This window comes from Salvelinus namaycush, chromosome 28, assembly GCF_016432855.1.
Source record: "Salvelinus namaycush isolate Seneca chromosome 28, SaNama_1.0, whole genome shotgun sequence".
Taxonomy (NCBI): Eukaryota; Metazoa; Chordata; class Actinopteri; order Salmoniformes; family Salmonidae; genus Salvelinus; species Salvelinus namaycush.
This window is the reverse complement of record NC_052334.1, coordinates 3,190,219-3,210,910: the sequence shown is the minus strand read 5'-3', so window position 1 is coordinate 3,210,910 and position 20,692 is coordinate 3,190,219. Positions and strand designations below refer to the sequence as shown.

At 44.0% G+C, this 20,692-nt stretch overlaps 1 protein-coding gene across 2 annotated transcripts; it reads right to left on the bottom strand.

Moving 5' to 3' along the window:
• Window positions 1–10,640: 10,640 nt before the first annotated feature.
• Window positions 10,641–19,670, bottom strand: LOC120023763 (zinc finger protein 271-like). Of its 2 annotated transcripts, XM_038967861.1 has the most exons (4): window positions 19,646–19,670; window positions 14,712–15,444; window positions 13,956–14,141; window positions 10,641–11,060 (listed from the first exon to the last, which is right to left on the bottom strand). In XM_038967861.1, the coding sequence occupies exons 2-4, from the start codon at window positions 15,283–15,285 to the stop codon at window positions 10,957–10,959; spliced, it is 864 nt and encodes a 287-aa protein (XP_038823789.1). In that variant the 5' UTR covers window positions 15,286–15,444; window positions 19,646–19,670; the 3' UTR covers window positions 10,641–10,956. The 2 variants fall into 2 exon arrangements, with proteins under 2 accessions (XP_038823789.1, XP_038823787.1); XM_038967859.1 differs by having other exon boundaries at window positions 10,641–14,141.
• Window positions 19,671–20,692: the final 1,022 nt, after the last annotated feature.

Genomic DNA, 20,692 nt, shown 5'->3' with positions numbered 1-20,692 from the left:
TCGTCTTCTAAGCCCTGCACCTCATCCTCTGAGAGGATTTGACAGGTGTAATCAATCTGGTAGTAGCTCCACTTTGCCCTTTGATAGGCTAGGTGGACGTTTCACCATTTTGCTTATACCAATCAAATCGTCTCAGATCTCCACAAGTTCATAGCGTGTAGGAGACAATTTGGGATTCGCCCAATATTCCCTTCAAACGCTCTCTCTGGTCCCTCTGTCATGGCTGCGAGAGGTGAGAGAGCATGTATAACTGTAATCATATGATATGGAGATTGAACACTGTCTTTACCTCTCAGAGGTCAGCTTGGAGATTTCACTGCCGATAACTCAGAGACAGTACTGGTAAAAAAAAAATACACTAGAAGTGAGTATTTCATGAAGTATGGTTAAAAGAAAATCCAGAAAGACCGTAACTTTCTCCATTGCTGTCAAGAATCTGAGAATATAAAACCCTATTTGTGATTTTAATCTGAGAAAATTGTCCAACAACACTTTGTTCACTGCTTCTCATCTAAAGACAAGTCAAAGTGTAACCAGAGTTTAACACTGTTACTTTCCCTATGTTCTATAAACTATGGGGAAACTCCCAGTGAAACAGCTGTGAGGAAATACCCTGGTATTAACAAACGGCTCTCTGCTGTTTGAAGTCCGAGTCCCATCTGTTTGGATAGCGCTAAGTGCTTCCTGGTTGTGATTGGGCCAAATGGGTCGGGGTGAGAAACAGCAGCCATCGAGGAAGGAAGAGGGGAAATGGATGGAGATGACTGGGGTTTTATAAGAGGGAGGGAGGGAGGGAGGGAGGGAGGGAGGGAGGGAGGGAGGGAGGGAATTACACTTCTGGCTGAACCCTGTACCATTGTGTGGTAGATCCTATCGTCTTTTCCGGAACCTGCTTACACCGGGTGATCAGAGGAACTTAAACCAGAGGATATAGAACTGCGATAGGATTCAGCACAAACATTACCAACTAGACCTGGCAGGGAGAGACTTTTTATGTTCTGTGTATCTCACCTCGTCCTTACAGAGCATGATTCCTTGCATCAACCACAGGATCTGTGCCCGACCTTAAGAGTTAAACACAATGCCATGTGTTTTTTGTTTTGTTACAATGGAGTATTGTTGGAGGAAATCCTAATCTATAATTCTGAAAGAATTCCTTATGACGAGGCACGTAATGTACATGATGGAGCTGACCCTGTGTTCTGTTTAAGTCTGTTTCCACTTTGGTCTACCTTTACCTCACATCATATGAAGGTTTAACCTCTGTTTTCCCCCAATCCTTTGTTCTCCTGTGATAACACGCCCAGTACTTGTCCTTTGTCCTGCTGTGTAAACAATGAAAGAAAGAAAGAAGGAAAAGTAAGTAGAACATTGCAACATCAGGATAATGGGTTCGATTCCCAGGACCACCCATACGTAAAATGTATGCACGCATGACTGTAAGTCGCTTTGGATAAAAGCATCTGCTAAATTGTATATATTATTATACTATAGGAAGGAAGGATAGAAAGAAGGAAGGAAGGACTTCCTGCTAGATCAGCCAGTCAGATCCGTCTCCACTCTCAGAGCCTCTAAACAGGTCACAAGGTGTTTCGGTAACACCTTTGAAGGGTACCTTTCATAAAACATTCATAAACCATGCAGAATCCTTGCATAAAGAGTTATAGGTTTCTCAAGCATCCAACTAGACCATGACAAAGCAACGACACGTTTAAAGGGACACTGCGAGATTCTGGCAATTGTGCCATTTGTTTTACTGACCCAGAGTCAGATGAACTTGTGGATATAATTTATTATAGATCTCTGCGTGCAGTATGAAGGAAGTTAGAGGTAGTTTGGCTAGTGTTTGCACAATGACTGGGTAAGTAGAAAAACTGCTTAAATTGCCAGAATCTCGCATTATTCCTTTAAGCAACGACATAAACATATGTTCTATAGAGCATCTGCACCAATGACGAAAATAATTAAACAATGTATTTCTCATCTGCCCATCCATGAGCATGGAGGCCAAACAAACCCTGGATGTACTAGATCAGTCCAACCGGCATATCGTCAACGAAGCAAGACCATTGTTTGGCTTGGCCAGTGTTTTTCCCTTGGCTTTAAGTTTACCCTTAGCAACTCAGCAGCCAGTAGGAAGAGAAAGCATCCTCTTTGTCAGAGAGGGTTACAGGTGTAATCACTGTTGGATGGATATGCAAATGATGCAAAGGAAAATGAATCATGATGAGGGTAGAATCTCAGTATGAACAAATTGACAGCTATTCAAGCCTGAGTACGTTCATGAAGCAACTTTTTGGACTCGTGATAATCCGTGTGTCGTGTTAATGAGGATTTTTACAGTGGCGTGTTGCTAGATAACATCACATTCATTAGTCAGACCATGACAGGCAGGGTAACAACAAAGCAATGCTTCTTAAGGAGTTCTGTTTTAAATGCAAAACAATCTGGAAACAGTTTAAAACTGTCATTTACTACACTTATAAATTCTGATAAACCATGACTATGGAACGATGAAGCCTACACATGCCCCACCACCAACGAATGCAGAATGTACATTTCAGTCATGGCCTTCTATCTCAGCCTGCGACAGCCAGTGTCTCACCAACACTATACAGTATGATATCCATGTCCATGTTGTCCTAGGAGGAGAGACTTTCACCATCAACTCCTTATTTCAGTCCAAGGTGGAGTAGAGGACAAGGCTTGGTGCTGTGTAAATATACCTCTGGATTGGTGCTGTGTAAATATACCTCTGGCTTGGTGCTGTGTAAATATACCTCTGGATTGGTGCTGTGTAAATATACCTCTGGCTTGGTGCTGTGTAAATATACCTCTGGATTGGTGCTGTGTAAATATAACTCTGGCTTGGTGCTATGTAAATATACCTCTGGCTTAGTGCTGTGTAAATATACCTCTGGCTTGGTTCCAATGGTTATTTTACCTCTGGCTTGGTGCCGTGTTAATATACCTCTGGCTTGGTTCGGTGTTAATATACCTCTGGCTTGGTTCCAATGGTTATTATACCTCTGGCTTGGTGCCGTGTTAATATACCTCTGGCTTGGTTCGGTGTTAATATACCTCTGGCTTGGTGCCGTGTAAATATACCTCTGGCTTGATTCCAATGGTTATTATACCTCTGGCTTGGTGCCATGTAAATATACCTCTGGCTTGGTGCTATGTAAATATACCTCTGGCTTGGTTCCAATGGTTATTATACCTCTGGCTTGGTGCCGTGTAAATATACCTCTGGCTTGGTGCTATGTAAATATACCTCTGGCTTGGTTCCAATGGTTATTATACCTCTGGCTTGGTTCGGTGTTAATATATCTCTGGCTTGGTTCGGTGTTAATATATCTCTGGCTTGGTTCGGTGTTAATATATCTCTGGCTTGGTTCGGTGTTAATATATCTCTGGCTTGGTGCCGTGTAAATATACCTCCGGCTTGGTTCGGTGTTAATATACCTCCGGCTTGGTTCGGTGTTAATATACCTCTGGCTTGGTTCGGTGTTAATATACCTCTGGCTTGGTGCCGTGTAAATATACCTCCGGCTTGGTTCGGTGTTAATATACTTCTGGCTTGGTTCTGTGTTAATATACCTCTGGCTTGGTTCGGTGTTAATATACCTCTGGCTTGGTGCCGTGTAAATATACCTCCGGCTTGGTTCGGTGTTAATATACTTCTGGCTTGGTTCTGTGTTAATATACCTCTACCTTTATTAAAGGTCTTCCCTCAGCAATTCTCTGTGTGTGTGTTCCAAATGGCACCCTATTCCCTAATATAGAGCACTACCATAGGGCTCTTCTCAAAAAGAGTTCACTAGATAGGGAATAGGGTGCTATTTGGGACGCAGCCTCTTGATGAAGGGCTAGCGCCGGCGTTCGTCTGTCGACCCTGAGAACCCTATTCTTGAAGTGTGACTATTTTTGTCCCAGCTGCTGGAAATTCATGATGCCAAACTCACCTTTGAACTCGGAGAAAAAAAGGACCCGGCCGACCTTGAGGAAACGTGTTGAGGTCAGAGACGACATCAATGCGGGACGAGAAGGGGTCAAATCAAATCAAATGTTATTTGTCACATACACATGGTTAGCAGATGTTACTGCGAGTGTAGCTAAATGCTTGGGTCAAGCAGCGTGCCGTGACCTCCCATGGTATGTGAAAATATGTGTAAATCATTGCGTTGAGGTCAGGGTGAAGGAAAATACCTAACACTACGATGGTATATGAGCTGAAGTCCTGAGATGGTCAAGGAACCTAAATCATCTGCGAGACAAACAGCATCTCTCCTCTGTTCCCATATGATGATGTACTACAAGGGATCAACATCTCCTTGAGGAATTTCATCTTGGCTTTGAATGAAATGTATAGCCTAACCGTGAGGTATAGGGACAGGGTTACACATTCCACAAAGACAACACTCCTAAAGCATAATCAGCATGTCTGTATCTCAAGATCAAAAGGCTACATTCCCTGAGAAATTATAATGGAGGAGAAATTATATGCAGCCACCTTCACCTAGCATGATACCTCACTGCAGTTCAACCAGGGACAAACGTCAACAACAAACCCTTTCACAATGTTAAAGACGAGATAAACAGATGTTGCAGGATAATTGGGATTCCATTCATACCGAGACCTATGACAACGGCTAAACTGTCCCCATAAAACTAAGATAAGTGGAAATATTGGCAAAAGATCGGATCTTACAAAAGCAGCACATTGGCCCAACTACAGCCATTTGACACACTCTCAATGCCACTAGTCACAGAGCCATCTCTTCAATGAGCTAAGAGGTTGGCGTACACTGCTCATGTCAAGGGGAAAGTAGAGGCACAGCAAATGCTGGAAAAATGATCTTTTCAACCTTGCCAAAACACGTTCCCTCACTGATTCAAAAGCCAGTAGTAGCTCTTGTGTAAAGGAGCCAGACAAACCCAGTAAAATGTTGAAATAAAACAAATATTTTTAAGAGTTTCGCTTTTCAAATTCTCCATGCTCGACATCCACTGGCCCAGTCAACCATGAGGTAATGCACACGTCATCCACTGGCCCGGTCAACCATGAGGTATTGCACACAGCAGCGACACTGAGCAGCCACAGCCCCATGAAAGAGTAGTGAGTGCTCTACAGATGAGTAAGAAGGGAATTAAATGAAAAAATGCAACAAATCCCTATTAAAAGTGGTAATCATGTCATTTGTTTAACCTGGTAAAACTTCAAATAAAGTAGAAATACAAAAACATGACCTTCAATAGATGTTACATCTGATTCACTCCTTCATTTGGAATTTCTACATCTGGAAAACACAGAGTGTACAAAACATTAAGGACACCTGCTCTTTCCATGACATAGATTGACAAGGTGAATCCAGGTGAAAGCTATGATCCCTTATTGTCACCTATTAAATCCACTTCAAATCAGTGTCGATGAAGGGGAGGAGACCGGTTAAAGAAGGATTCTTAAACGTCTTCAGACATCGATTGTGTACGTGTGCCATTCAGAAGTTGAATGGGCAAGACAAGAATTCAGTATGGTAATAGGTGCCAGGCGCACCGGTTTGAGTCAAGAACTGCAACTCTCCTGGGTTTTTCACACTCAACAGTTGCCTGTGTGTATCAAGAATGGTCCACCACCCAAAGGACATCCAGCCAACTTAATACAACCGTGGGAAGCATTGGAGTCAACATGGGCCAGCATCCCTGTGGAACACTTTTGACACCTTGTAGAGTCCATGTCCCCGATGAATTTAGGCTTTTTCTGAGGGCAAAAGTGTGTTCCTAATGTTATGTACAGTCACTGTATTACAGCCATTGCACTCAAGCTAGAAGTTGCTCTTAGTAGCAACGGATCTGGGATCACATATTTCTGATTCAGTGGGAGGTTGCTGAGGGGAGGTCGGCTCATAATAATGGCTGGAACGGAGCGAATGGAATGGCATCAAACCATGTATCTGATACCATTCCACTGATTCCACTCCAGCCATTACCACAAGCCCGTCCTCCCCAATTAAGATGCCACCAACCTCCTGTGTTCTGATTGCATATTGGGATGAGTGGCCTGGCCTACTTCTGAGAGTCTTGGAACGTACTCAGCACGACAGACTTGATCAGGGCATCTGGGTGGATCGTCTTCACGGTTTTGACTCAACGTCATTGCCACCCCCCTGGGTAAAAACCAGTCACACCGTAACAAATCATTTATAGACAAATGTTTCAGTTGAATAAAGACAGTTGGTGATACAGTGGTCTGCACCGTCACTCCTTATCCCAGCTTTGCTCCAGGCGGGGCAGTGACGTTTCCGTGGAGATCCACCACTGTTCACCGAGAATTCCACAACTCAAACGAAAACACATTGAGCAGTCCGCCTCTCAATTCATCACTACAAAAAACAGATTAGACTTTCAAAACAGAGGCGACTCAAACTGACAAGATGATTTAATGTCTTGAAGGATCAGAGAATATCTCTCTCTCTCTCTCTCGCCTTCACCACACACTTCATAAGGCGTAATGAAACTATGGTGTTAAACAGAAACAGATACCTGCAACAGATGGAGTCGATAAGGAAGAGATAGTAGAGTCGGTCGAGGCTGCTGAGGGGAGGACGGCTCATAGTAACGGCTGGAATGGAGTGGCATCAAACACACAGAGACTATGTTTGATATATTTGATACAATTCAACCGATTCCACTCCAGCCATTACCACAAGCCCGTCCTCCCCAGTTAAAGTGCCACCAACCTCCTCTGCTATTGTGTCCCGTAGCTGTTTGGTCTGATTGTATTTCTATGAAGTTCAAGCAGGCTGAATTTACTGTAACAGTGGCCTGAACAGACTACAACTAGGGCCCAGAGTTGTTCCTGGTCAGGTCATATGGTCAGGGACTGACCCATGAATTATGGTGACAGGCACAGCAGAATCCAAGGTGACCTCCCCTGTCCTCACTGCCCAGAATGGCCACAATCCCCGATGCAACGCAGAGATGGATGCTGCTACTGGGCGGCTCTCTCCTCTCTGAGGTGTGGTTCAGTAAACGGCAGTAAATCTGTCAATGCGGCCAGCCCTGTCTTGTTATTATGGTAGCAGCTGCATCACCGCAGGACAGTTGATCAGTCCATGGAGCCATTTACCAGAAATGTGAAGCAATTGAAAACATTGGCGCGACTGTAACTCCCCTCCATAAGACTTACTGTCCTCAATCAGCTGATCTGGAGGGAGGCAGAGAACCGTCAGGGTGACTTACTGTTCTCCGTCAGCTGATCTGGAGGGAGGCAGTTAGAACCGTCAGGGTGACTTACTGTTCTCTGTCAGCTGATCTGGAGGGAGGCAGTTAGAACCGTCAGGGTGACTTACTGTTCTCCGTCAGCTGATCTGGAGGGAGGCAGTTAGAACCGTCAGGGTGACTTACTGTTCTCCGTCAGCTGATCTGGAGGGAGGCAGAGAACCGTCAGGGTGACTTACTGTTCTCCGTCAGCTGATCTGGAGGGAGGCAGTTAGAACCGTCAGGGTGACTTACTGTTCTCCATCAGCTGATCTGGAGGGAGGCAGAGAACCGTCAGGGTGACTTACTGTTCTCCGTCAGCTGATCTGGGAGGGAGGCAGTTAGAACCATCAGGGTGACTTACTGTTCTCCATCAGCTGATCTGGAGGGAGGCAGAGAACCGTCAGGGTGACTTACTGTTCTCCGTCAGCTGATCTGGAGGCAGGCAGTTAGAACCGTCAGGGTGACTTACTGTTCTCCATCAGCTGATCTGGAGGGAGGCAGGGAACCGTCAGGGTGACTTACTGTTCTCCATCAGCTGATCTGGAGGGAGGCAGTTAGAACCGTCAGGGTGACTTACTGTTCTCCATCAGCTGATCTGGAGGGAGGCAGGGAACCGTCAGGGTGACTTACTGTTCTCCGTCAGCTGATCTGGAGGGAGGCAGTTAGAACCGTCAGGGTGACTTACTGTTCTCCATCAGCTGATCTGGAGGGAGGCAGTTAGAACCGTCAGGGTGACTTACTGTTCTCCATCAGCTGATCTGGAGGGAGGCAGTTAGAACCGTCAGGGTGACTTACTGTTCTCCATCAGCTGATCTGGAGGGAGGCAGTTAGAACCGTCAGGGTGACTTACTGTTCTCCGTCAGCTGATCTGGAGGGAGGCAGAGAACCGTCAATGTGACTTACTGTTCTTCATCACTCAACTCCCCTCATCCCTCTGGTGCACGTAATACTTTCTATTTTTTTCTCCCCTTGATGCTATTACTGCAGTTATTCGTTGTTTGACTAAATTATGTTTTGGTTGCACCTTGAATCATGTTGCTTGAGTGTCCTTCACTTTTTTTTCTCCATTGTATGGTAACTACGGAATTGGCTGTGGATTCAGGTAAGCTATCTGGAGAGTCGTTTTATCGTGTCCTTGGTTCACATTGATGACCTGGTAAACCAACTGAGTTTTTATAAAGAGTTTGTTTATTATTCAAGCAAGAGTTTATAAAGTTTATAATTCAAGCTCAAAATCCTAGAGAGGGAAAGCTAGAGCCTGGACCCTGACATCCACTGAGTAAACTAATTAAAAGACGCTTGCAACCTACACCGACCTGTTTTCTCAGTCGGGTGCGAGGATATGGTCCGATGACTTGATTGGTCACAGCGACAGTCAACACTGCCATCTGGTGGTCAAAATAACAGGCTTCTTAGATACATTTGTATAAAATATATATATATTTAACCTTTATTTAACTAGGCAAGTCAGTTAAGAACAAATTATTATTTACAATGACGGCCTACCTCGGCCAAAACCGAACGACGCTGGGCCAATTGTGCGCCGCCCTATGGGACTCCCAATCACAGCCGGTTGTGATACAGCCTGGAATCGAACCAGAGTCTGTAGTGACGCGTCAGTGCCTTAGACAGCTGCGCCACTCAGGAGCCCAGACAGTAATATCACAGTCTAAAACGTGTAAGCACAGCAGTGTTCTAGAATATTGGAATATTTCATACTTTTCGAATTTCATACTTTAATTCTACCCCATGAATGATGGTCTCAGAGCCGCCATAACTATGTCACAGTAAGACGCAAGACTACCCAGCATGTGACACATGATTTACACTTAAAGCGTCTAACGCAGGTGTGTCAAACTCATTCCACGGAGTGCCGAGTGTCTACAGGTTTATAGTTTTTCCAGCAGGTGAGGTGAATTCCTTACAAATTAGTGACCTTAATTCAATCAATCAAGTACAAGGGAAGGATGGAGCAGAAACCTCAGACCAGACACTCTGGCATAATAATGGCTGAAATGGTGTCATACACATGGTTTCCATGGTTTTAATGTGTTTGATACCATTCCATTCTCTCCATTCCAGCCATTATTATGAGCCGTCCTCCCCTCAGCAGCCTCCACTGGTGTAAAATATTGAACCGTTGGCTTTCATATTCTCAGAGCTGCTCAAGCAATTTCTCCAACTGTCAACACATTCAAATAAATAAAGGATGCGTACCGGAGCCGCGTTGGTTGGGAATTGTGGAGAGGTGCGCATTTGGGCTGTGTCCCATGCGAATGGTGGTCTCAGAGCCACGTAGCTATGTCACGACGGGACTCTGATCGCGTCTCTGCTTCTGTGGACTATGATTTACGCTCAAGGCTACGTTTAGACAGGCAGCCCAATTCTGATTCCCCCCCCCCCCCCCCCTAATTGGTCTTTTGAACCAATCACATCAGACCGTTTTCAGATCTGATTGGTCAAGACCAAGTAGTGAAAAAAAAGATCAGAATTGGGCTGCCTGTCTAAATGCACCAACAGAGCCTGATTCAGTTGAGATGAGTGTAGACGTTCACATGATTTATTAATTGACGTCAATGGGAGACTACCTTCCTAGATCTGCCCCCTACAATACAAGTCGGATAGGATCATATTTAGCATTAGGATGAGCACTCTGGGGCCCACCGGAACTGTACTGGCTCTGACATTTTCATTTCCAGCACGGTTCAAGCAACTACAATGGATGTGTAGCCAGGCCAGTGCAGTACAGCTCTGCTCCTCTCGGCTCAGTACAGGTCCAATTATTCCACTGTGTGCAGAGTGTGAAGGACCACATAGTAAAACCCAGGATGGGAGTCACTGTGTGCAGAGTGTGAAGGACCACATAGTAAAACCCAGGATGGGAGTCACTGTGTGCAGAGTGTGAAGGACCACATAGTAAAGGAACAGGATGGGAGTCACTGTGTGCAGAGTGTGAAGGACCACATAGTAAAACCCAGGATGGGAGTCACTGTGTGCAGAGTGTGAAGGACCACATAGTAAAACCCAGGATGGGAGTCACTGTGTGCAGAGTGTGAAGGACCACATAGTAAAACCCAGGATGGGAGTCACTGTGTGCAGAGTGTGAAGGACCACATAGTAAAACCCAGGATGGGAGTCACTGTGTGCAGAGTGTGAAGGACCACGTAGTAAAACCCAGGATGGGAGTCACTGTGTGCAGAGTGTGAAGGACCACGTAGTAAAACCCAGGATGGGAGTCACTGTGTGCAGAGTGTGAAGGACCACGTAGTAAAACCCAGGATGGGAGTCACTGTGTGCAGAGTGTGAAGGACCACATAGTAAAACCCAGGATGGGACTAATTGTGTGCAGAATTTGAAGGGAAGGGAGTCATTGAAAATGTTTCTTTATTATCTGACTTTTGAATAATTGACCAAACAGACATTTACAACTACGAGACTCAAATCCTTGTTGTTACCACAACACAAAAACACTTCTCTGTTTGTTATGTTGGTTAGAGTGAACATGAGAGATGCAGTTCAGTAGGAGACCTGTAGCTTATGTATTGTGATTGCACATCATCCTAGGCTAACTAAACATCATCCTAGGCTAACTAAACATCATCCTACACTAACTAAACAGTATATTTACATGCTAACTAAACATCCTCCTACGCTAACTAAACAGTATATTTACATGCTAACTACAAAAGGTGATCAACATAAAAGTCCATATATACAAAAAGGTAGAAGTCCATAAATGGCAGCACAGTGATCGTTCTGGTCTGTCCTGGCACCCCAATGGCGGAAGGAGCTTCCAGCTAATGTCAGGAAAAAGGAGTCACTGCCCATATTCTGAAAACATCTGAAAGAGTATCGCCCCCCCCCCCCTCTTTTCCCACAAGCACTGACTTTTCTGATAGCTACTTTAAGAAGAAATGTACTTCATCTACTACGACTGATGTGTGGTTGTCTCACCTAGCCATCATAAGATGGATGCACTAATTGTAGGTCGCTCTGGATAAGAGCATCTGCTAAATGACTAAAATGTAGATGTAAAATGGCATTTACCACTCCTTGCCAATTGTCAATGCCTTCATAGCAGGCAATTCAGGAGTGACCTGGCGTCTCAGAGGTTTCCACCTGATCAGCGTTTATCCCACAGTCAGAGCAGTGGTATGACTTCTCACTAGTATCCAATTGATTGTGTATCTTTTGATTTTACAGGTTTACAAAACTCTTTCCATACCCAGTACAGTCATAAGGAGTTTCTCCAGTGTGGATTTTCTGATGTGCCCTAAGGCCAGAGATCTGCCCGAAACGCTTCCCACAGTCAGAGCAGCCATAGGGTTTATCTACAGGTGAGCGCATGTGAGGAGGCCTGTGTGTTACCTGGTGTGTTTTTAGATAATCTACCCGGGAGAAACATTTCTCACAGTCAGGGCATTGATACGGTTTTTCTCCCGTATGTTCCCGCTGATGTCTCTTTAAGTGTTTTGCGTGGGCAAACTGCTTCCCACACTCAGGGCAAACATGCGGCTTTTCCCCAGTGTGTGTTCGCTGGTGTTCTGTAAGGTTACCTAGTTTGCCAAAGCTCTTTCCACAGTCGGAGCAAAGGTACGGTTTTTCTCCCCTATGTATTATTCTCTGATGATTTTTCAATTGGGTCGAATTATTGTAGCTTTTATCACATTCAGGACATTGAAAAGGTTTCTCTCCCGTATGTGACATCATATGAACTTTCAACCGATCTGATCTTGTAAATTTCTCATCACAACGCTCGCAGTGGAAAGGTTTCTCTCCCGTATGTAACCTCTTGTGTTTTTTCAAATTACCTACTGAAGAGAACCTTTTTTCACAGTCAGGACAGTTGTGAGGCTTCTCTCCAGTGTGAATCCTTTCATGTGCTTTTAAGTCCTCTTCTATGAGGAAACTAAGACCACAGTTAGAGCAGAGGTGAGGCTTCTCTCCAGTATGTTGTTGTTTATGTCTCTTAAAGGGTATCCAAGACGTAAAACTTTCATTACAGTCTGGACAGTGGTGGCGGGGCTTCTCTCCAGTGTGTGTGTACAGGTGATGATTAAGACCCGTTTGTGTTGTGAAACTCTTCTCACACTGAGAGCACTGGTAAGGTTTCTCACCAGTGTGTATACGCATGTGTTCTTTAAGATGTGATCGTTTTGTGTACCTCTTTTCGCAGACGGGACACTGGTGAGGCTTTTCCCCAGTATGCGTTCGCTGGTGGGCATTAAGGTTGCCCAGTAGACCAAAGCTCTTTCCACAGTCAGAGCAAATGTAAGAAGATGCTACATGCACTGCTCTCTGGTGAACTTTTAATTGCTTAGAATCGTGGAATTTTTTTGCGCAAACAGTGCATTCGTAAGGCTTCTCTTCAGAATGTATCTTCATATGATCTTTTAACTGGTCCGCTCTGGTGTACCTCTTATCACACTGTGGGCAGTGGAAAGGTTTCTCTCCTGAATGCAACAGCTTGTGTTTCTTTAAACATCCCGCGGTAGCAAAATTTTGCCCGCAGTCAGAGCAGTGGTGAGGATTCTCTCCTGTGTGAATCCTTTCGTGTGCATTTAGATCTTCTAATAGAGAGAAACGAACACTACAGACAGAGCAGTGGTGAGGCTTCTCCCCAATGTGCTTGTGTCTCTTATATTCGATTTCATTAAGGAAATATAAATTGCAATCACCACAATGGTATAGTTTCTCTCCAGTGTGTGAGTACATATGTCGCTTAAGATGTATTTGTTTTGTGAAACTCTTTTCACACTGAGAACACTGGTAAGGTTGGTCACCAGTGTGTGAACGCAGGTGTTCTTTGAAGTGTGAAGTGCTATGGTATTTTTTCCCACATTCAGGGCAGTAGTGAGTCTTTTTCCCAGTGTGCGTTGGCTTTTCGGCAATGTGTGTTGGGCTTTCCTCAGTGTGTATTTGCTGGTGTTTTACCAGCTTGTCTTGTTGAGCAAAATCTGTTCCGCAGTCAGAGCCGTGGTCAGGTTTGTCAACAGTATGGGCCGTCTCCTGACATTGTTCTCCTACATTTCTGGAACTTGGCGATCTATTCTCAGAAACAAGTCGGAAATTAATCTTCTCTTCAGTATGAGACATCATATGTTCTTTCAACTCATCTGAAGTACTGTACCTCTTCTCACATTGCAGACAGTGGAAAGGTTTCTCTCCTTTGTGTAACTGCATGTGTTCCTTTAAACTTTCCTCAGCGGAGAACCTTTGATCACAGTCAGGGCAACGGTGAGACATCTTTATCTCATGTAATAACAGGTGCTCTTTAAGATTTGCCTTCATTTTAAAACTCTTCTCACATTGACCACATTGGTAAGGCCGCTCCCCAGTATGCGTCATGATATGAACTTTCAACTGATCTGATCTGGTGTATCTCTTGTCACAATGGGGGCAACAGAAAGGCTTAATCCCTGAATGTATACGCTTGTGTTTAGTTAAATAGCGTGCTGTAGAGAAAGTTCGGCCACAGTCAGAGCAGGGGTGAGGCTTCTCTCCAGAGTGCACTGGCAGGTGTTGATAAAGATTTTTACTCTTTATGAAACTCTTGTCACACTGTGAGCACTGGAAAAGCCTCTTACCACCATGTAATCTCAAGTGTTTTTGAAGACCTGCATTACTAGAGAATCTCTTCGTACATTCAGGGCATTGGTAAGAACTCACAGAAGATAAACTTTCTTTGCTACCTGAACAGGGTGACGACGTCTCTCCAGAGTGTGTGTGCAGGTGCCGTTTAGGCTGTGATCGTTTTGTGGATCTCTCCGTACGTTGAGGGCTGTGGTGAGATCTCTTTGCTTTGTCAACTTCCTGGTGTTTCTCCCCTGGTGTAGATAATGTCTCCACTGATGAGTCTGAGGACTCAGGACCCTCTCCTGTATGAATGACAACAGAAAAACATGTCAGAGTTGCAACAAGTTACACGATATCAACTTTGAAAAGGTGCAACACCCGCTCACCATTAAAAACATTTTAACTATTAAAAAAGGAAAGATTCACCCATTTTGGCAGAAATACCGCCTGTATTTCTGCCTGCTTGAAAGTTGAATAGCTCAGATGCGCATGAAAACATGAAATAACCCTGGGAGTAAATAGAACAGTCAAAAAGGGGTGAATCTTCCCTTTAAAAGCTTGATGTTTCTGCCTTCAACAGAACATCAAGGCCATTGACGAAGGCTGAAAACGTCAAGCTTAATAGTTGTTTAAATACAATAAAGACGTTTTTTTTTTTTTTAAATGGTGAGTGAGAGTTGCGCCTTTTTCCTTCTCGATGATGATCAAATGTCTTGGTTGCTCCTCAACTCGTGTCGGTTGAGCAATGAGAACCCCTCCACTTCTTTCCACCAGAACAACTTTGAACATGAGCACAAATCGGCATTATCATGCAATGCGACATCATCGCCCTGCAATGTGGCGTCTTAAAATGCAATCTGTTCTATTCATACCTTCATTAGCAAAGACCGAAATCATCTGCTCCTGCTCTTCCGCTTTGATGTTGAATCTCCGCCCCAGCATAAACCTACAGTCCTCCAGCAGAACTGTTGCCTCCTGCTGTACAGACCGTGTGCCACTGTCACAATCAGGATCTAGTGACTCCCTCTGCTCTGGTATAATGAGCCACTCTGGAGCTGGATCCGCCAACTTCCTGTTATGAGGCAACCGAGATCCTCCCTCCTCATTCGGTTCTCCGTCACAGCTTGCTTGTGAGGTGTCCACCTCTGCTGTCGCTGATTGGCTGGGACTCGTGGGCACACCCCTGGCATCTTCCTGTATTCCTTTGATGTCTTCTTTCAGTTGGAGTAACCGAGACGTTCCCTGCTCATCTGATTCCATCTGATTTACATTTTCACAATATTCCCCTACTATTCGACGCAATGAACGTTGAGTCTTTCCTTTGACTTCTGACCCATCTTTGCCTCCTATTCCAATACGTTCACACAGGTAACGTAAATTGTCCTCAGTTAAAGTATATAAACTTAGTTCGATTTCATCCAACAACGTTTCCCTCTCTCGACTCATATTGTCCTACTCAAGTCGTCTGGTCAGCCAGCTAGCTCTTCCAAGGTCTCGGACACGTTGCACACTTCTCTTGCGTGATGTGTGCTGATGCTCACATGAAAATAAAGCTGTGCTGCCTCCAGGGTAGACTGAAGGTATCTAGGACATGGCCTCGCTCTCCTGAAATAAAATCACACAAGAGAAGGGGAATGAATATCCCAGAATGCCTTGTTGACTTGTTACCCACAGTGACATAACAATAACTTAGCTTAAACTTAACAATAGCTTTTTTTAAACAATAATTATTGATTTGTTCCTGGAGTGCCAAAGGTAGGCAGGATAAGGCTGCCACCTAGGGCGGAATTTTCCGAGCTAAACTGACCAAGACGCATCTCCAACAACGCATTACACCTCACACAATTCTGCCCCAAAACAATGAGAACGTTCCAGTGGCATATGCACTATTTCAAAATTTTTAAAAAGGCACTCGAACATCTGAGCTATCTTTTTTGCAGGTAATTGGCAACAGTCGGATAAGATGAGGAAAAAGAAGAAGGAACCCGCACACCGTTCTTGATCGTATCACTGATCTTTAATAAGCTTTACGTATCGGCCTCACGGCCTTCGTCAGAGCTTTACGTGTCGGCCTCACGGCCTTCGTCAGAGCTTTACGTGTCGGCCTCACGGCCTTCGTCAGAGCTTTACGTGTCGGCCTCACGGCCTTCGTCAGAGCTTTACGTGTCGGCCTCACGGCCTTCGTCAGAGCTTTACGTGTCGGCCTCACGGCCTTCGTCAGAGCTTTACGTGTCGGCCTCACGGCCTTCGTCAGAGCTTTACGTGTCGGCCTCACGGCCTTCGTCAGAGCTTTACGTGTCGGCCTCACGGCCTTCGTCAGAGCTTTACGTGTCGGCCTCACGGCCTTCGTCAGAGCTTTACGTGTCGGCCTCACGGCCTTCGTCAGAGCTTTACGTGTCGGCCTCACGGCCTTCGTCAGAGCTTTACGTGTCGGCCTCACGGCCTTCGTCAGAGCTTTACGTGTCGGCCTCACAGCCTTCGTCAGAGCTTTAGGTGCCGGCCTCACGGCCTTCGTCAGAGCTTTACGTATCGGCCTCACGGCTTTCGTCAGAGCTTTACGTATCGGCCTCACGGCCTTCCTCAGAGCTTTGGGGTTGGAGTTGAGGGAAAACAAATAAGTGCTACCAAATATAACAATATGCATTTCATAAATATTTGAATAAAGTGTGTACATAAAATGTATTAAACACGTCTGTAAAACCACAATGAGGACATCGACCTAGCAAGCAAGTTTTCCTAAATCATTGGGTACAGTGTAAGAAAAACGTCAGAGTCATCTGAAATGGGGGCATAATTCATGTTCACATTTACAACATAACATACATAGTCATTTCATCGTGAAGACCTTTAGGAAATAATGTCTGGAGGGTGAAAATACAAAAACATTTATTTTGCTCAGAGTATTATTTATATCACATCCCCTGTCTGATATCTTAACTTTCTCTATTCCACAAAATCTAAAAAAGGTAGAAATGTCATGTTTTAGGTCATTAAAATGAACTGCGACTGGATAATCCTTTGTCGTTTCTCCTAATTAAACTTTTACGTTCAAAGATTCTCTGTTTGAGAGAACGAGAGGTTTTACCTACATAGCACAGCCCACATGGACATTTAATCATGTAGATAACATGGGGGTGGGGGGGGCACGTAATAATGTCACTCATTTGGAACTGTTTTCCAGTATGTGGGTGGCAGAAATATTCACACTTGATCATATTGTTGCACTGTGCGCAACCTCTGCATCTAAAGCTACCATTCGGAAGAGGGCGTAAAAGAGCTTAGCTGATTTTCTTTTGTGGCTGGCAGTTGGCATGGACCAATTTATCGCGTAAATTGCGAACTCTCCTGTATACAATAAGTGGTGGATTCTTACATTCAGCTGGCAAAGCTGGGTCCGATGAGAAAACATGCCAGTGTTTCTTGACAGCATCTCCCACTTTTCGAGAGTTCAAAGTATAAGTGATGGTGAACATTGTTCTTTAGCTCTAGTGGGTGTTTTTGTAGCAGTTCATCTCGTGTTTTCCCCAATGACAAATTAAGAGTTTCATCCACACATTATGGAGAGTAGCCTCTTCTTAGAAACCTATTGTTCATCTCCGCTGCTTTTTCTAGATATGTCACTCCACAGAGGACTGACTATACGCCGCAGTCTGAAAAACGGGCTTCTTGGAAGTCCTCTTTTTAATGGCTCAGGGTGGAAGCTGTCCCCTTGTAATACAGTACTTCTGTTCGTTTCTATACAGAGTTGTAAACAGGGTTCCATTTGATTTCTCAATCCACATGTGGAGGTAATGTACACGTTTAGTGTCACATTCAACAGTGAATTTGAGATTGGGGTCAATGTCATTGAGTAGTGCCATAAAGTCTGACAGCTCTTCTCCCGCCCTCCCCCCCATATGCGAAACATGCTGGTATATAGACTCTCGACGTCTAATGTGACCAAAATAAGCACTATTTAGCAGTGCCCACTGCCAAAGTCAGGAGTGCAAAATATTGATCTTGTCCGTGCCCAGCGCGCCTCTCCAGGGTGCTTTCGGAGAGACGCCGCGCTCCACGACCACTCAAGTAATCTAATATAAAATAATGTAGCCTATAGTAGAAAGAGTAGGAAGCCTGTGGTCTTTCTATAGGCTACAGACTGGAGACCATATACATGACAATGTTATGTGACACTGTTTTTCTACATCATGCACGTGTCGCTGATCAAATAGCCTAAATGGTGCCGTATCAAATAAAAATATGCTTCAATTTGAATATGACTTAGCATGTTAACAAACACCATATACTAAATAAAAGGTCAGGTCAAAATGAAACAGACAATATGGAATGAAATTAGGCTATTGACCGGGAGTTTCACTCCTTGGGCTAAATTATAATAAATCTGTGATTTTAAATTGTAGGCCTATTCGTAGTTTTTTTTACGAGCTAGTCATAGCAAAAACATTAAATACTGTGCTTTTCCTGCTGTGTAAACACAATGATTCTCATTGCAAATTGCAAATGAGCTCAAAATAACTCCCAATAAACTTGGGTAGCTGACATGCTGATCAGATAGCCACAATTATTAGTCTTAAACTTTGGTCAGGAATCAGGACTGGGCTAATAATGCCAACACAGCTGCCTGTTTTAGAAACGGTATGGCATGGATAGGCCTTCACAAAACTACATTGCGGCCGACACTATTATATTTGCGGAGACAGGAGGGCGGCAATTTTTGGTGCTTGCCTAGGGGCGGCAGAATGGCGAGGACCGGTGTTGTGCCGAGAATCCCCCCCCCCCCCCCCCCCCCCACCCTCTTTCTAATTTTCTTAATTTTTGTGGCTAGAGTCAAATACTTTCTATAGAACAAACTTCACGTCAGGATAGGCAACCGAAAATAATAAATGTGTGTTATATTAAAGATAACAATGTTGGCAAGCAATAAACATTTCAGAATGGCTGAATTGTTATCCTTACAATTACTAAACATACTAGTCGAATAAGAAATGGGAGAGATTACGAATTTTGGCAAAGAGATTTATTTATAGACTAATACAAAATCAGTAGCCGATTTCAGTACGGGCGACATGGGCATCTTGTCCGGGGGGGGACGCCGGGCGGCCGGTTCGCCCAGGGCGCCGTACAAGCTACAGCCACATGCACTTGAAACAAATAGCCAAACCGAAAAATGCTTTATGCTACTAAGATCAGTGAAATGTAGGCTAAACTGGGGGGGGTTCGGCACAACACCGGGCCCGACTGCAGGGTTGTGTCAACCAACACCACATCAATTCAGTCGCCGCATCAAACACTAGGCCATTTAACTAAATGCAACACACCTGGTCTCCCAGGCCTAAAGCATATAGGTTACCAAGTGAACGGACAAACAAGAGGCCCCTGTGGCATTCAGGACCAGTGTTCCCTGCTCTGTTTTGAGCCACATACTAACGTTAGCGTGCCAGTGTATACATCGAGGTAACACGACCAAAACGATGAAGTATCTATGATTATTTCACTCACCAGCTTGACGATTTGAGAAGGTGTGAAACTACCATACAGAGATGTTAAGTATTTGCTATCATGTTTTCGGCCTCAATTGCCCGTATAGCCAGCTAGCTGTTAGCAATACTAGCTAGGTAGGTGAGATATCTAACCTGCTAGAGTCGAACAATGAACATGTTTTGAACACGTGCAAGCGGTCTATATTGGTAGGTTACTTTCAGGACTGTAAATATAATGGACTTGTCCTTGCAAGGCAACATTTAGCAATGTATTTAAAAAGTGAACAAATTAAGCTATGAATCAAAGTCGGACCTTTTTTACTTACCTTTTCCCATCAGCGTCTCCTCAGCAACACTAAAAGAAAAATACTTCCGGGTCACGGAATTTTGGAAGTTTGCAAAATAAAAGTCCCTCATGTAATAGAAAACTGTCATTAACCTGTATTTATTAATCGTCTAAACATTAACAGTAACTCATATTTGTTCATATTTAAGTGGCATTTGCATTACATTTTGATTTTTAAAATATGTCCAAGGTCAAGATGCCTGGACACTATATGGTACAAATATATAGCAGTGTACAGGAAAAACAATTCTTTGTGCAGGCGTAAAAATGGTGTAGGGTCTGTAGAATCTATATATGGTGTAATTACATGGGGCGTTGAATCATGGAGTGTTGCTGGCCTTATACTGTGGTCAAACAGCTTAAAATGGGTTGCCTGGATACTATATGGTACATATAGCACTATACAGGAAACACTATATAGATTGTGTCCATAAAGCCAGGGTTCTGTCTACTTACTCGTGTTCCTAGAATACAAAGCAGGTGAGTTTGAACACAAAGCTAGGTCATGAGAAGCGTTATGTTGATATTTGAAGACACACACATATCAGCACCATGCCCAGAAACACTTTCTACTCCACCCACTCCATTGGTTCCAACGCAAAACACTACAGGCCTATAAATTACATATTGGCTTGCTGTTTGCTAGTATTGCTATTATCCTCAGAAGTTTTACATCCAGATTGTTAGACCCCGATGGCTTGTCATTGTTGATAGACAATTTTCTCACCTCTTCCACACTGACATTACGGAATTCAAAAGTACAATTCTTGTCTTTAATAATTTGGTCCGATATACTTGGATGTGTAGTGTCAGCTTTTGTTTCTGGCATGTCATCCCTAAGTTTCTTTATCTTGCCAATGAAAAGGTAATTAAAGTAGTTGGCAATATCAGTGGGTTTTGTGATAAATGAGCCATCTAATTCAGCTCGATGGCTTTTTTCCCCCAAAATTTCATTTAAGTTGTCCCAAAGCTTTTTACTATCATTCTTTATATAATTTATTTGTTTTAGTGTAGTCATTTCTTCTTT

Excerpts from the sequence above, each read along its gene's own strand:
- LOC120023763 (XM_038967859.1), bottom strand. The coding sequence starts at position 15,285 with ATGAGTCGAGAGAGGGAAACGTTGTTGGATGAAATCGAACTAAGTTTA. Across the intron at positions 14,142-14,711 it reads TTCGGTCTTTGCTAATGAAG|GAGAGGGTCCTGAGTCCTCA; the intron begins GTATGAATAGAA and ends TCATTCATACAG.